The sequence below is a fragment of the Eleutherodactylus coqui genome, chromosome 4 (genome assembly GCF_035609145.1).
Source record: "Eleutherodactylus coqui strain aEleCoq1 chromosome 4, aEleCoq1.hap1, whole genome shotgun sequence".
NCBI classification, from domain to species: Eukaryota; Metazoa; Chordata; class Amphibia; order Anura; family Eleutherodactylidae; genus Eleutherodactylus; species Eleutherodactylus coqui.
In genome coordinates, this window is record NC_089840.1 from 22,855,535 (window position 1) to 22,871,973 (window position 16,439).

The following is a 16,439-nucleotide window of genomic DNA, read 5'->3' on the forward strand; positions in this document are numbered from 1 at the left end:
GCTGACATCACCGCGACCCCTACAGTGATAAATAGAACGGGATACAGGAGATCCATTCTGGAGATCAGTTGGGATCTCAGCGCTGAGACCCCCAACGATCAGCAAATTATCCCTTATCCACAGGATGCGGTATAACTTGCAATCTTGGTACAACTCCTTTAAAGTGTGGGCAGCACAAAGTAACTTGTACTTACAATATCAATGTCCCAGGCACTTTACTGCTCCGGTCCTCTCTGGCCTCCACTAGCTTACGTAATCACAAGCCCTCTGAGTGGGTGACTCCTACAGCGATCACTGGCCTCAGCGGTACCAACACTGAGCCCTGTGATTGGCTGCAGCAGTCATGTGCTTAGATACATGGAGTAAGGCTGGAGTAAACCAAAGCCATGAGATATTGGAGCACTTGGGACATTAGTAAGGCATCTTACTTTGCTATTTTAACACTGCCCACACTTTTAGCCTATATTTCCTACCACTGGACAACCTCTTTAAGCATCAAGAAAAGCGATATAATCTACAATATTTTCCACCAGCTCTGAAACTCAGATTTTATCAAAAACAAAACCATGAAAGTTCAAATCCTGTCCCCGGAAATTAAGGCCAAGTGGTCAGGGCGTTCAGCCACTATAAACTATTAAAATACACCCTTGACTATTAAATCATAGATATTCTTCCGTTTTGGCGTAATAGCGATAAAACCCCTTAATGTTGTTTATTGATATAATAAACCCAAGAATAACAATGTCGGCAGGCTAGGACACACACAGACCCCTCTACCGGCGTAATGACACACCATCGCTAATTTGAGAACATAATTAGTTGGAGTTTCATTTTAATGTTCTCCTCTACTTGTGTTATTCTAGTCTGATAATGTAAAATAAATCACGCTTGGAAAGAACTAAATTAATAAAAAAATCTAGGAAAAAAAAATGGCCTTGCTTATTTAAGATATAACATATTTATTACGCACCGCTTTGCGAATTAACGATAGAGCCCGGTTGAGCATGTGCGGATTATGCCAACAATCCAGTTTGGTTTGGCTCACGAGAAAGTCAAAGATATTACTTCAATTTAATAAATTTACTTGACAGTTTCTAAATGCGCAAGCGGCTTCTGTTCCAAGCCATCCTGATAAGATTACAGTGAAAGGGTGGATGGAAAGTTTTACAGACACTGAAGAGTTTTTCCTGTTCCCAGTTGATCTGCAGAGTCAATCCTTTGCCTACCACTCAACCCCAAGGTGAAGTAGTTGAGTGTTGTGAATGTTTCATTGATGTTTGAGACCTCTCTGTAATTCCAAAAAAATCCTCTAATCGTGCAGCAACATTTCTCAGTACGCCTCATCCCTGGTGCCTGAATTGGTGACCTACCTTAAGCTGAAGGTACTTAAAAATCAGTGATTGCAGTAGGTGTCGGTGAATGATATCTAATTGGTTCCATCAACAACTATATAATACCTGAACTCTACTTGCACACTTCTCTTCCTGGGCAGCTATGGCAAAAGAGTACCAGATATCACCTCTAAAAGTCTCTATAATAATGTTTTGCTGATAAAGGGTGCCTTAAGATGCTAAAGGGGTTGTCCAGTTGTAAACTATTGATGGCCTATCCACAGGACAGGTCATCAATAATAATAATTCGGCTAGGTTCCATAATCTGAGATCCCTACTGATCAGCTGGGGCCAGCATGCTTGTGATTTTGAAGGAAGAAAACAGCTCCGTTCTTACTGCAGTGGCCAGTTTTGGTATTACAGGCCAAGTTCCTATTAAAATGAATGGGAACTTGGCCTGCAATGCCAAGCCTAGCCATTACAGTAAGAACAGAGGTGTCTGCTTCTTGCAAAAATCACCTCAGTACACAAGTGTGTTGGCCTGGCAAATAGCTTATTGGCGGGGATAATTCATGGGTACATGTATAGGGATTGCAGGGAGCCCAGGAGCTCTAGGGGGCCCATAAAGTCTCTCTTCCCCATATGCAAACCAATACTATCAATGAAGCTTTATAGTTGGGGGCCCAGTTCCAGATTTTGCACTGGGACCCAGCAGCTTCAAGTTATGCCTCAAGTGGGGATCCTGGGTGACAAACCCAGCCAATCTACTACTGAGTGCCTGCTCGCCTATTTTCTATATTTGGCTTGTACATAGGGCCATAGATAGTGTGGCTCTAGCTGTAGCACCACTTATTTACACAGATAATCTGGGGTAGTGCTACCATTTTTTGCTTTGTTGGATAGGCTATCGATGACCTGTCCTGTTGATAGACCATCAATAGTTTACAACTGGACAATCCCTTTAATTAGGCGGACCTGAGGAGGTTTGGCAAAAGGGAGGTGATTCCCCCAGCAGTCAGTTTGAGGCTCTTGGGTAAGACAGATGTAAATTCAGATGGTGATAGGAGAAGTTCTTTGGACTTCAACCCGAGGGTGGATAAATAGACGGTGTTTATCGGAACGCTAATGTAATGAGTTATGACATTAGGCCAAATAGAGAGAGCGAAAGATTATGTATACAATAGTTAGTGGTCAGATGACCAGAGTTTAGTTTGCGTACCAGTTTATGTACAGTGTGAAGTGCTATGAAACGTTGCTATGACTCAATGAAACTGGCAGGCACCGGATTCTAAAGAAGTTCCGGTTATAAAGTGTCTTCCTGAGAGTGATGCCAACCATCTTGAAGGAAAAAGGTGGTGATCCTGAGTCATGACTAATCTCCTATTGTCACACAGCCAAAAAGAGTCGTCTATTCTAAGTGTTTGGTGGAAAAATACATTGAATGGACACTTTATTAGAGACAACGAACTGGGGCTTTCCCGTATGGAAAGTAGACCTATGACTCCACAGTGCAGCAGAAAATCAAGTGAAGAAGTTTTCCATGGATCAGTTTCAACATGAATCCAAATTAGATGGAAAAATCCAGCGATCTGAATGACTTCCAATGAAGTCTGGTCATCGGTGCTAGACTAGCCAGGATTTTACTGCTAGCCTTGTGGGCTTCTCTTATGCAATGGTGAGGAAAATATACTGAAAATGGTGTGATCAAGTAAAAGCGAATTCATTGGTGAAAACAGTCAAAGAACGGTGTCAGGTATCGTTCTGATAAACAGAACAACACAGTCAAGCAAATTGTAGCTAAATACAATGTTGGTCCTGGAACGAATGTGTTCAAACACACAACTTGTTGTTCCTTAGCACAAATGGGCTATAAGAGCAGATGACCAATTTCACCGCCATTGCTGTCTAAGAGAAAGGCAAGACTCCGGTGGGCAAAAGAGTGAAAAAATTGTATCACTGAGCAGCGAAAAAACATCTCATTGTCAGATGAATCCAGATTTCTGTTGCACCGTACAGTTGAATTTGGTGGAAGCAGCATGAATCGATGACCCCTTCCTGTCATGCTGGTGGGGGCGGAGTAATGGTATAGGACATTTTTTAATGGCGTACTCTGGTCTTCTGACACCAGAAAGTTAATGCCACCACAAAGACTTGCTGGTCTGAAGGCCAAAGAAGGTCCAATTTGCTACCAGATGGGTATCTCTAATAAAGTTGTTATCCAATGTATGTTCTCAACTTCAAGACTGCAGAAATTCGAACTACTTTTTCGAGACTTTTACTAAACATTAGGATCCATCCTAACTGAGTAAATGATGATCTCAGTGACCAATAGGAATGCATTGATATACGCATCGGATGTCAGTCATTGGCTCAGTAAAATGGAAGTTAATGATAGCTGCACTAAACGTCTCATTTGATTATTATAGTAAAAGCCTCGTCTACTGGAAGACAATGGAAATATTGTATCAGTCATGGATTGCTTCCCATTATACAAGGACATTGTATACAGGTTGTGTCCTACTTCTTGAGACTTGCTATACAAGTTTCTAGCTCTAGCCTGAACCATAATTGTGTATGCAGCTATTATCTAAGATTTCACAAACAAATCTTCTCTGGAATTTGATCAAAACTATCACTCAACTATCCTATATACATGTTCAAGGCAGCATTCTAGGCCGACACTAGAAACAGAAGGGTCACCGTTAGCTTTATTAGTAGACACATTGACTTTTTCTTGACCCTTGTGGAGACCCCCTCTCTTTCAAAGAGGGTTGGAAATAGACCACATCCTAGTACACTTCTTGATTCGCTTTTGCGGGCACATGGGTAAAGGAAATTACAATCTTGTTCTTATTTTGATCCCACCAACTCTTGAGTTAATATACAGGTTGTAGTCAAAAAGACAGATCCAGTGTTACATCTCAATACTGGTGTCTTACAGTGAAATAATACTTACATACTTGAATAGGAAGGCATGGATGTGATACACAACGGGGTGCACGGGCCCTTGGGGGCCCCTGAACATGGATTTCAATTTTGTGCTGCGGCCCATGTAGGAGATGGAGAGTAAAGCCCAATTGCAAAGTTGAACAGTATCATGTGAGAAGCAGAAATCCACTTTCCGCGTCTCTCTAAATCTCGTAGGACCGCTGCTATGACTGAAGTAAGGAAAACACACTCAAAGTGGTGTCCTTCTTTAGAAAGCAGATTTCCGCTTCTCACATGCTACTCTTCAACTTTGCAATTGGGTTTTATTCTCTATCTCTTACAGGAACTACAACACAAAATTGAAATCCGTGTTCCAGGACCCCCAGGGGCCCGTGCACCATTCCATCGTTGGGCACATCCATGCCTTCCTATTCAAGTATGCTATTGCTATTTCAATACAGGGCAGCAGTAGTGATATATAGCACTACTACAGTCTTTTTCACTATACCGTGTATAGGCATTCCAGTACAGAAAAGGAGGTATTGCCATAAGAACTAATTACATTCCAGATTTTAGAAAAGGTAATGAAATAAAAAAAGGTTCTGATTGGTTAACCCTTTCCAATCCAATTTGTATCCTGGTTTTCCTAGGGGGCATACTCTTTTTCTGCTGTTATACAACAGCGCTATCTGCTGGCTAAAGCCAGTACTGCATGAGGTGACACGTTGGATAGGCTCCGACAGCAGAGAGGCTGGCAATATACAGTAAGAGAACCCCAATGGATGTCTTCCAACATCGGAGCTGTACAGCCTTAAATCATAATGTCTTCAGAGGTCAGACAGTGGATTGGAAAGGGTTAATATGGGTAACATGTCCATTTTCATTTTGCACTATATGTTACAGAAATACCCCACCAACTAGAAACATACTCGTTTCGAGTAATTACTCGATCGAGCACCGCGATTTTCGAGTACTTCAGTACTCGGGTGAAAAGATTCGGGGGGCGGGGGGAGGCGTGGCGGCGCGGGGGTAGCAGCGGGGAACAGGGGGGAGCCCTCTCTCTCTCCCCCCCACTCCCTGCTGCAACCCCCCACTCACCCACGGCGCCCCCCCCGAATCTTTTCGCCCGAGTACGTAAGTACTCGAAAATCGCGGTACTCGGGTGAAAAAGGGGCGTGGCCGAGTACGCTCGCTCATCTCTACCAGCAACCTTTTTTTTTCACTTTATTAATAAAAAAAGATAAGTTTTTGCCCATTGCAAAAAAAAAAGTCACAATATCACGATCAATATTAAACCCATACATCTTGAGGGAATCGAGAATCAATGTTTTTCACTTACTGGCTACTTCAAGGGATGCATTGTGACTGACTGCTTCTCCAAGGTAATTCCGTGCAACACAGACATAGACTCCTTCATCCGGTCTGCTTTTGCGTCCATGGACAATGCGTAAAAAAAATAGAGATCCACTCGGTAGTAACATTCGATGGGAACGTGGGTCATCTTTATCAGTGTCCACCCTTTCACCTCCCTTATACCATTCAATGGACGGAGCTGGCCTGCCTTCGGCCTTGCAGTTTAGTGTAGCCGGTTCACCTTTCGAGACAATAAGATCCGATGGATGTTCTACAATACGAGGCGGGAAATCTTCTTGACGAAGACGTGAGCCTAGAAAAGAAATACAACATTTAGAGAAGAAATGCAATATAACTATAAAGAAACTGTGTTCAGGAAACTATTAAAGCCAACATATCTGGTTGGCAAAATACACATTGAGGTCAATGTCATAGAAAGCCAATTGACTTAAGAGGAACTATAATGTTGTAAATTCCATTGGGCTGGCTGCATAGCTCTGCAGCTGTAGCCCTGCTGACTCTTTTGCCAGGTTTGCATTTCTTCAAACTCACCTCTGTTCACCCTTATGGTTAATTAATCTTAGATTAGGGTCATGGCCAGAGGCGTAACTTGAAGATTCAGGGCCCCAATGCAAAACCTGTAACAGGGCCCCCATCTGTAATGCTTTATTTATAGTACTGGGCTCCCTATATGGAGAAGAGAGGCCTTATGGGCCCCCTAAGGCTCCTGGGCCCGGGTGCAACTGCATCCCCTATAGTTACGCCCTTGGCCATGGCGCTATGAATCGGTCAACTGGGCAATCTCCACTACTCAAAGTTAATGGTTGCATCAAACTGTCAATCAAGTCCAATGTCACCCCTTAACAGTGAGCGCCGCAACCTCTTCTCAGGCCAGTAACGTCACGTTCATTAGTCACATGGCCTAACCACAGATTACCGCCATTCATGCTAATAGAATTCAGCTGCTCTACCAGGCGCTGCTGCTATGAAATATACGGCATTGTGCCTAATATACAGTGAAGAGACTGCAGCTTTCACCCAAGTTCTGCAACATTTTCAAAATGCTGATTGATCGGGTGCCGATTGGCAGACCCCAACCAATCAAATATTAATGACTTTTACAGAGGACAAATCATCAATATTCAAGAAGCCCTTAAAGTGGTTTTCCCAGAATTTCATTTTTTTTCCACAGCATAGGGGACGACTTTCTGATTAATGGGAGTCTCACTGCTAGACCCCCGTCGATCTCCAGGTCAGGACTCCGTTGTCCCTTTCTCCTGTCACTGTGGGATTGCTTCTCCTTCCACAGTGAAGTCACTCTGAATGGAGGGCTGTCGGCATATACATTGTCGGTGCTCCATTCATTTCAATGGGACTGACAGAAAAACCCAAGCGGGTGCCGTTCGGTTATTTCGGCAGTCTCACTGAAAGTGAATGGAGCTCCGGTGCACCTATGTGACCAGCACTCTGTTCAGTCTCTTTTTCACTGTGGTGACCCTGCAGTGAAGAGGATGGGGGGCACTGGACTCCCCGGTCTCGAAATAAGAAGGAATTTCAGCGGTGAGACCCCCTACCGATCAGCATGTTATTCCTGTAGACCCCTTTAAAGGTGTTGTCCAAGATATATATAAAAATTTATTTATTTATTTATTTTTTAATTTAGGAATGTTATAAAATAAAAAAAGTAGTTAAACCTACCACTTCGATCTCCTGCTGCTTCAGCACTGCTTCTCCAGTCCTTCCCATCAGACATGGTTTATAGACTGCAGACTTATATGGACATATACCCATGTGACAGCTACAGCCAATCACTGATCTCAGCTGTGTATGGCATGAGAATGCTGAGGACAGTGATTGGATGCACTGGTCACATGTGTATCTGGCACATCAAACAAAGCTCAGCGGAGAGGACCGCAGCAGCAGAGCTGGACTTTGTGGGTGATCAGACTGGTGAGCATAGCATCTTACTTTATAACATTTCCTACCCAAGGATTATCTGAGCACATCTCCTTTAGTTAGTGAGTTATTGTGCATCTTCTCACCATTGGAACAGTGTTACTGCATTTCTCAGTGGTTTTGGGCTGTTGGCTTGTGGTTGAGGGGACTGCAACGTAAGCTTCCCTGAATTGCAATTGTCAAGATCCCCGATTCCATTGGAAGATACAATCACTCTACTTTATATCCAGAAGTCCATGTAGGAGCAAGTAGCTTTGTATAGCCTGTACCTTGGAAGTTAGCGCCTACCCTGCCTCAAACTTGTCAACTCTGACTACATGATTGTGAAAATTGCAGTAGGTGTGTCCATATCCAGCATTTGTGCCTGAACGATGATTGTAGATTAAAAGGCCATGGAGGTACGACAAACTGCGAATACTCATCTTGGTGGGAAACAATAGAAATGGGCATTGGAAATCCACCGCAAACTATTTGTCCCTTTAGCTCAGGAGAAGAATGATTGATGTTTTTTTAAAGTGACTCTCTGGTTTTGGGCCGACATTCTGTCCCGGGTCCCGAAGGTGGAGGAAGTATAGTACATGTGCTTGATTTTTTTACTTTTCCCTCCTTTCTTCCTGTTCTGGTATCTGGTATCTATTCTTAGAAGGCCAAGATGACCACCGCCATATTTAGACTGCCTAATCACCTACAGTGCATTGCTAGTGTTAGGACTACCCAGGGGCATAACTATAGAGGATGCAGGGGATGCGGTTGCACCCGGGCCCAGGAGCCTTGAGGGGCCCATAAGGCCTCTCTTCTCCATATTGGGAGCCCAATACTATAAAAAGGAATTATAGTTGGAGGCCCTGCTACAGGTTTTGCACCGGGCCCAGAAGCTTCAAGTTACGCCCCTGGGACTACCAATGCATTATACTGTAACTGCTCTATGAGCCCCGGTACGACTGTATCTTCTGCTAAGGGGTGGATGGTGACAAAATAATTGTTCTTCTTTTATGGGTGGGGGATGGATTGGTACCATAATATGTAAAAAATCAAATTCAAATATTCAATAGGAACAAAATAGTAAAGTGACCCTCCGGTTTCAGGACAAGATTCTGTCCCGTAACAGGGGAAGGAAGGTATGTAACCTACAGTTGTTCATCTCTGTCGCTGGTTCTGAACCAATTTTCAGCAGTTTAAGGCTACTTAAAGGGGATGTCCAGTTGATGGTGTGCCCGGAGCATAGGCCATCAATAGTAGATCTGCAGGAGTTTGTCACCCTGTACTCCCCTGATCAGCAGTTGGCCAGACTGTTGCTCTGATGTACCCATCTGATTTCTGCAGAAAGCAGACAACTCCATTCCCACTGCAATTGCCAGGCGTACTATCACATGCAACATTCTTATTCACTTCGATGCGTGCAATACCAAGCATGGCCTCTGCAGTGGAAATGCAGCTGTCCGTTTCCTGCTGAAAACAGCTCAGAACATGAGAGCACCGGCCTGGCCAACAGCTGATCGTCAAGAGTCCGAGGCAACAGACTACTAATCTACTATTGATAACTTAACCAGTAGATAGTCCATCAATAGTTTACAAGTAGACAACCCCTTTAATGCACACTGTACACTTTTCTTTAATTAGCCAATACTGATCACATGATCAGCTCTGGCCAATCAGAGTAGGTATAGTGCACTGGTAATCTAACACTACCAAGGCACTGTGGATATTAGGTACTGTTAAGAGTGTGTAGGCAGTCGTGGAAGGTCGAAAACAGGATCTAGAACTGGTGGATCGGAGGAACAGCAGAGAAGAACAACTGTAGGTAACATACCCTCCTGTAATGAGATTTTTGTCCTGCAACCAGAGGGTCGTTTTAAATAAAGCATTTCTTCAGGGCGTAACTATAGGGGGTGCATTAGCATATGCGCCCAAGCCCTGGTACCTGGGGGCTAAAGGACATACAAGATCGCACCACCATTATAATTGGCATATGGGGTCTAGGTCCTTTAAGCTATGTCTCCACTCCTCCTTGTTGTCTCGGGACTAATAAAACAAGCTAATATAACAAAAACTGTATTTCTATTAATGACATTCTGTAATTCGACCTCGGAATCAGACCCTTGGAAAAGTGGTAGAAATGAAAAGGCACCAAAGATCTAAAATTCTCATGATTGGCAGATACTCCACATTAGCAGGAATGTCGGTGACATATTTCCCTAAGGGATGTAATGACCTTGACGAGTGAATTATAATCTTTCCCTTTATGTAAAAGTTATTAAAAAAGGAAAAAACCTTCTAAATGCATTTGAGGCAGGATTTTTAAGCCCTATTAAAAGTGCATTTTGCAGAACAAGAGACCAACTATTACCAGAATATTATATAAATCCGGCAATCAACACCAATCCTATCATTTTCTTGTCAAATATGCTACACGCCGCCGAATATTTGTCAAAAATGAGAACTCTGCACCCGTTAATTATCAGAAGTATCTTGTTTTTGGTCCAATCATTTCATGCAGCCCTTGACAAAATATTCTTAAGCATTTTGAGGCGAGATGCAGATTTGCACGCTGCAAAGATCCCCATTAGTGAATATTACCCACTGGAGTTATCTATAGGGCCAAGTCCTCTTGTTTCTGCGCACGTAGAAGACGGATTGGATTTCTACTTGGCATTAATAACTGACAAGGTGTGTCATATTTACTAGATGATAAGCAGATGGAACTAGAAAAGAAAAATGCCTCTGGCTAAACATGGGAAAAGCAGATTCAGACACTTTAAAGAGCACCTGTCGCCTCGAGATGCCATCTGTAGGACCTTCGGGGAGGACACAACTTGTGTCTATAGTCTATTAATTGTGGGGGGTGGCTTTGCAAGGATACTCGAGGGAGGGGGCAGATTACCATGACAGCAAGCAGTACTGCTGGAGTCCTAGATTCAAATCTGTCCAAGGACAACATCTGCATGGACTTTATATGTTCACCTTGTGTTTCTTTGTCTTCTCCAGTGACGGAAGACCAAGTATGGTGGCTCAGTTGTTAGAACTGCTGGAGTTCTTGGTTCAAATCTGGCCACAGTCAACATCTGGATGGTGTTTTTATGTTCTCTTTGTGTGTATTCTTCCTGTTGATTTCCTCCTCTAGAACAGGTTTGGTGGCTCAGTTGTTAGCAGTGCTGGAGTTCTTGGTTCAAATCTGACTAAGGACAACATCTGGATGAGGTTTATCTATATTCTCTTTGAGTAGAGTTTATTCATGTTCTTCTTCCTTTCCTCTAAAGCAGAACAGACAACTGTGGTGTCTTGGTTTTTAGCACTGGTGATTTGCAGTGCTGGAGTTGTAGCTTCAGGTTTGACCAAGAGCAACTTCTGGATGGTTTGGGGGTTTTTTTTACATTCTCTTTGAGTAGAGAATAAAATATTCTCTCGGTAGTAGACCAAAGAGCTGTGGTAGCTCAGTTGTTAGCAGTGCTACAGTTGCAGGGTCATATCCGGCCTAGGGCAACATCTGGATAGAGTTTTTCAAAATCCATGCAGATGTTATCCTTGATGTTCTTTTACTTGGCGATTTTTGCTATAAATTGAGTCTGGATGACCCAACCCGAGTCTGGCCAATCACGACAAGCAACAGTGCTAAGCAGGAACGCGAGTATAGAAGTGATGCCTTTGTGCAGCATGAGTACAGATATAGCAAACAATAACTTGACATGTAAGGTGTTATTATAACTTAAAGGGAACCTATCACATCGCCACAGCACCATAAATTAAGCTATGGTACTGTTTGGGGACATAACAGGGAGTCGCGATCCATTATTGTCAACCACTGTCAGAAAGTGGCACAAAAATTTCATGGTAACTTTTTAGGACAGTCATTTCAATTTTTGGGCTGGTTTTTATGTTATTTGTACAAAAATGAGAATATAACAAACTCCATGGTCTCCTGAGAATTTAGGGGTAAAAGGGATGGCCCAGGTGGTGGTTTGGATATGGCCTTTTCCACTGGGAGGGGGTCGATGAAGCCAAATCTATGGGACATGCTGAGGTGGGAAACCCCAGTTTGGCTTCAGTCTGACAGGCTGAGACCACTCTCCTTGGCATCATAGTCCCCTTCTATTCGATGGCAGGAAATACGATATCAAGTCCTCCTAGCCAGGTTTGGGCCACCTCAAGTCCATTAGAGGCCTATGGCGGGTTTCGCTAAACTGGGCGTATGACAAAATGTGGGACGAGAGCAACATGTATAGACATAAAATTGAGACGCCCAACTCATCTTGAAATACGTTTCAAGTTCTACTGTGAACTTTATATAACAGGGCCATCTGGCCGATAGTCAGTAAGACAAATAATAAAAGTGTACACAACTCCTGTACCAGAAGACCAACTCAAGCTTCTTAGGTCGTAACTGGCTGCAACTTCTGCGAACAGGTGTCTACATACATCCACTGTGGTAACTGCAATAAAGACACAGTCCCTTTATTACCCTAAAGAGAAAGTGATTGCCATGTGTAAGGTGCGGAAGGGACTTCTCAGGAGCCTCGAACCAGCCGTTTAGGAGAGGAACCTGAGACTCAGTGCAAAGGGGTCACTCCGGGGTACCCACTCTATGTTTGCCCACAAGGCAGATGGCTCTGGTGTCCCATAGGGGCCAGGCCTCCACAGGGAAGTCCCAGCTATGCGTTCTTGCACGATATCTAACAAAGTCATACTCATCTCTGGCCAGACGCAACTAGACAGCTCAGCAACCAATGTGCGGTGCCCCTCCACACAGCAGCCCCAGTTACCTCCCCAGTCCTCTTCACTGACTGGCATTACTAAAGATATATTACGCATTTAAACAATACAGCATTCCCCAAAGCCCCATGTATTCCCCTTCTACAAGGGTATTAAAGGCCTCTTCTACGTTTGCCTATCATCACCTTCACCCAGCTGGATAGTTGGTAGCACTTATTCATTGAAATGAATGCTGCAGATGAGGTGACACTCCACGTTATCAGCTCTCGCCTTAATTGGACAATTTATTAAAGATCTTGCAGCTGCATAATAACCATCAGTAACTGGTATTCTGCCGATCAAGAGCATTTCCCATACCAGCCTCATCCAAACTGTCATATCTATAGTGCTGCCAACCGCTGAAATGAAATTTGGGAGAAAATAAGTCATATTGTCATTCTTTATGCCCAGAAAATGATGCCTCTAATCAGGACAATCAGTAGATTAGTTGTCTCCTGGGCCTGGGATGGGTGGGGGAAGGGAACTTCCTGAACATGAGGTCTATCAAAAATCAAAAACTATCAAATAAAATATAAAGTAGATATTTGTAATTTAAAGGCTTCCTATAGTCTGTGATCAAAGTGCATTCAACCAATGGGCTTTAGTCTTGGGATAGAAGTGGACACCTATGATATCATTAGTCATTCTGCATGCACATAAATGGAAACATGGAAGTGGCCAAGAGTACTCATTTAAGGGATATTCTGGGCATTTAACCCCTTGCAGTATTAATGACATATCGTCAGGATAGGTCACCAATAGTTGATTGGTAGGGGTCTGCAGCTCAGGTTCCTCGCTGACCATCAAATTTCAGCCCTTACACAAACTGCCGTAGGCCGGATATCGACAGTTCCTTCTGCATTAGGGTCGGAGCTGGAAGTGAAATAAAAGGTATAGCACCCATTGATTTCAATTCTGGCTCCAACCCCAATGAGGACATCTGGCCAGATTGTAGTGAATGCGGGGGTTGAGACCAACTGATCACTGGAGGTCCTAAGCAATGGACCTCCACCAATCAACAGTTGATGACCTATCCTGAGGACAAGTCATCAATGTTGCAAGGGGCTAAATGCCTAGAATACTTCTTTGAAGAGGTTGGGTCGAGAGCACAACCCCTGTTCCATATGAGTGTCATAGAGTTGGGTTCCTTGGTTGGAACCCACTCTATGACCCAACTCTAGATCATGTGCTATATTGTTATCACGTGAATGGCCATCCTAGAATAGTACATATCCCCAACAAAAAATGTCAGGCTGGCAGTGGCTTTCATCGGTTTGCCGGAGGTGCCAAAAGCAAGACTTGGGGCGATGATTTGATTATCCCGGGCTCGGCATTCTCAAAGGAGAATGTTTAGTGTCTATACAGTTGAATGAATTTGGTCTGAACCAAGCTTTATGTATAATTTTGGTGGCCCGACCTAACTGAACTTTTCAAAAACTTCCACTAGGTATAGAGGGAGCTCTGCTCTCAGGCCAACTCCATACAACCCCCACCCTAATCGCGTGGTATATATCTATCTTATGCGCTCGTGAGAGAATTAATATTCTGGAGACAAATGAAACGTATATTATGTAATATTCTTAATTTTGGCATGGACTTTAAACTCAGATGTTGAAGTCCCAGCAGAATAAGTTGGAGAAGCCTTGAGGTCTCGAAAATGTGTGCTAGATTATTAGAGCATTGAAAGAGAAGCGGAGCGGTGATCTTTATTTATTCGTCGTTGGGTATCATCATACATATTTATAATGACGTCTCTACACAGAAGGGAAGTCCTGGCCTTGAGGAGATTATGTGATAAAAAGGGTAACCTTCGTCTTTTGCCTTTATGACTTTCGCTTCAATCATGAGAAGTGAAGTATAATGAAAAGCAGACAATGAAATAAATGGCAACAGAGAAAAAATAATAATTTCCCACACTGGAGAGACTGTAAGCGCAAAGAAAAGCTGTCGACGAAATGAACAACATCTGTCTGATTGAGATGAGTGATGAGTGAAGAGTTCTCGTTGATTGAGCGGAGAGCTCAGGAAATGGGGACTTGAATGAGAACCATCAAAGATGATATTCAGAGGTTTAGACAATGTTGCAATGTAATAATCGAGGTCCGTGTCATGGAAGCGAGCGGAATTACTTATTTTCTTTCATCTTTGGTAACAATCAAGCAATGATGAATTCGGTACTTTACCAACATATCTCATTCGACGTGTGAAGTAGGTTTCGTTACGAGACCAGTCATCAAACGCTGGCCAGGCATCATCTTAATAGCATGGCCTTATTACGGCTCCACATTGTATAGACTTGTACCCGAAGTCTATGGGGCAATACTCACTTGCATTCCTCCCAAGTTTTGGAAAGAGGGACTAAGCAGGTGATGCGGCAAGCTTTTTTGCTAAGCCACACCTATAAATGGAATATAGGTGTGGCTTATATCAGAGGCGTAACTTGAAGCTCCCGAGCCCCGATGCAAAACTTGTAGCAGGGCCCCCAACTATAATGCTTTACTCATAGTACTGGGTTCCCTATATGGAGAAGAGAGGCCTTATGGGCCCCCTAAGGCTCCTGGGCTTGGGTGCAACCGCATCCCCTGCACCCCCTATAGTTACGCCCCTGGCTTATATATGTCACTTCTATTGTTTTTACTAATTAAAACCAGATAGTGAAACATTTCCCATTTTTCTAATCTGTTTTCTATTTTAATTGTAGATCTTTTATTTTATTGCCTGTATTTGACTATAGGGTGGCCATCTTGCCTGAGCAGAAATATACTTTATGGCAGACTCGTGGGCCATAGATACAATGGGCAGAAAAGGACCTATTGACTTCTATTGGAAAGTGTTGGGCTTATGCTGTGTGACATTTTCAAGGAGGGGGAGGAGGTGAGCTGTGATACCACCAATTGTGAATGGTGGACCTTGTGTTATCTATATATAGGTATCACCTCTTATTGCAATCCTACCTGTCATTTTAATGAAATGACTGATGGGAAGTTTTCTCTATGGAACAGGAAATGTCAGACTAGTATTAGGCTTAGTGGTCAGTGTGAGAACTGCAGGATTTTAAGATTTTTTATTTTTTTTTTAAAGCGAAAGTCGTCCAAACCTGCCAATTTTGAGTCTCACGTGTGCATGAGGACCTCCTGGCTTTCCTCTAACAGATGACGTTGGGAGGCGGGAGAAGGATCAGGCTAGGGTTGCCACCTTTCTCACCAAAAAATACCAGCCAAAATAAAATGGGGCACCGTTTTGGGTGTGGTAAGGGGAGTGGCATACCATGCCATATGTTTTTACCTCCATTATTCTGGTAGCCCGAGTACGAATAGTGCCCCTTCTCAATGGCCCCAGTAGTAACAGTGCGCTCTCAGTGGCCCCAATAGCAATAAAGCCCCCCTTAGCTGCCCCAGGATTTCTGCTGTGTACCGTATGGGCAAGACGCTGGGAGAAGGAGTGAAGATCTACTCTTGAGCTGCTTCGGCGTCACGTCCTGACAGTGAGTTTCAGCACTTGATGACAGGGTTGCACACAACAAGTAATTATTTTATACTGGCCATTAATATGGTTGGTAAATATCGATACTGCACCCGTCTTCAGAGTCAATTATCGGTCTAGCTGTTGGCGACCCGGATGGTTGGCAACCCTAGATTGGGCAAGTCCTTTTGTCTTTATGTTGCGAGGAGTAATTGTATACGGAAATGTGTAAGAAAGACACCTTTGCCCCATATGAAATCTGCGGCACACGTAGGTTGAGCATTGACCCATAGCAATCTACGGATGTATCGGTGCAACATGGATCCACATTACGGTCGTATGCATCATAGTACGGTCAAGTTTATTCTTTACCTGCTCAAGATGATGATAGCTTCTAAGCCAGGAAGACGGGAGATAAAATGAACGTCTGCCCAAATAGTTCCTACACAGAATATCTGGACATTTTTCGGAAGTAGCGCTCTGAACTGGGCTTTCATTCATAGCTGAGCTATCTCCCGATAACGCGGCCAAGAACACAGCCGCTCGCATCAGGCACAGGAGGCTGGAGGGTGCCTGAAGGGGATTGAGTGTCATATCCTGGTGTTTAAGGTAATATTACCAACTTGTTATCAATGGGCGCCGGGAACTTGTACGAGCTGGGGA

The 16,439-nt window shown here is 43.6% G+C and overlaps 1 protein-coding gene across 1 annotated transcript in view; it reads right to left on the bottom strand.

The window, feature by feature from the left end:
• ROBO1 (roundabout guidance receptor 1) overlaps window positions 1–16,439 on the bottom strand; it is a 434,821-nt gene that overhangs the window by 345,683 nt on the left and 72,699 nt on the right. Inside the window, exon 2 of the mRNA XM_066599140.1 lies at window positions 5,599–5,925. Coding sequence (XP_066455237.1) covers window positions 5,599–5,925 — 327 coding nt within the window. The remainder of the gene's footprint in view (window positions 1–5,598; window positions 5,926–16,439) is intronic.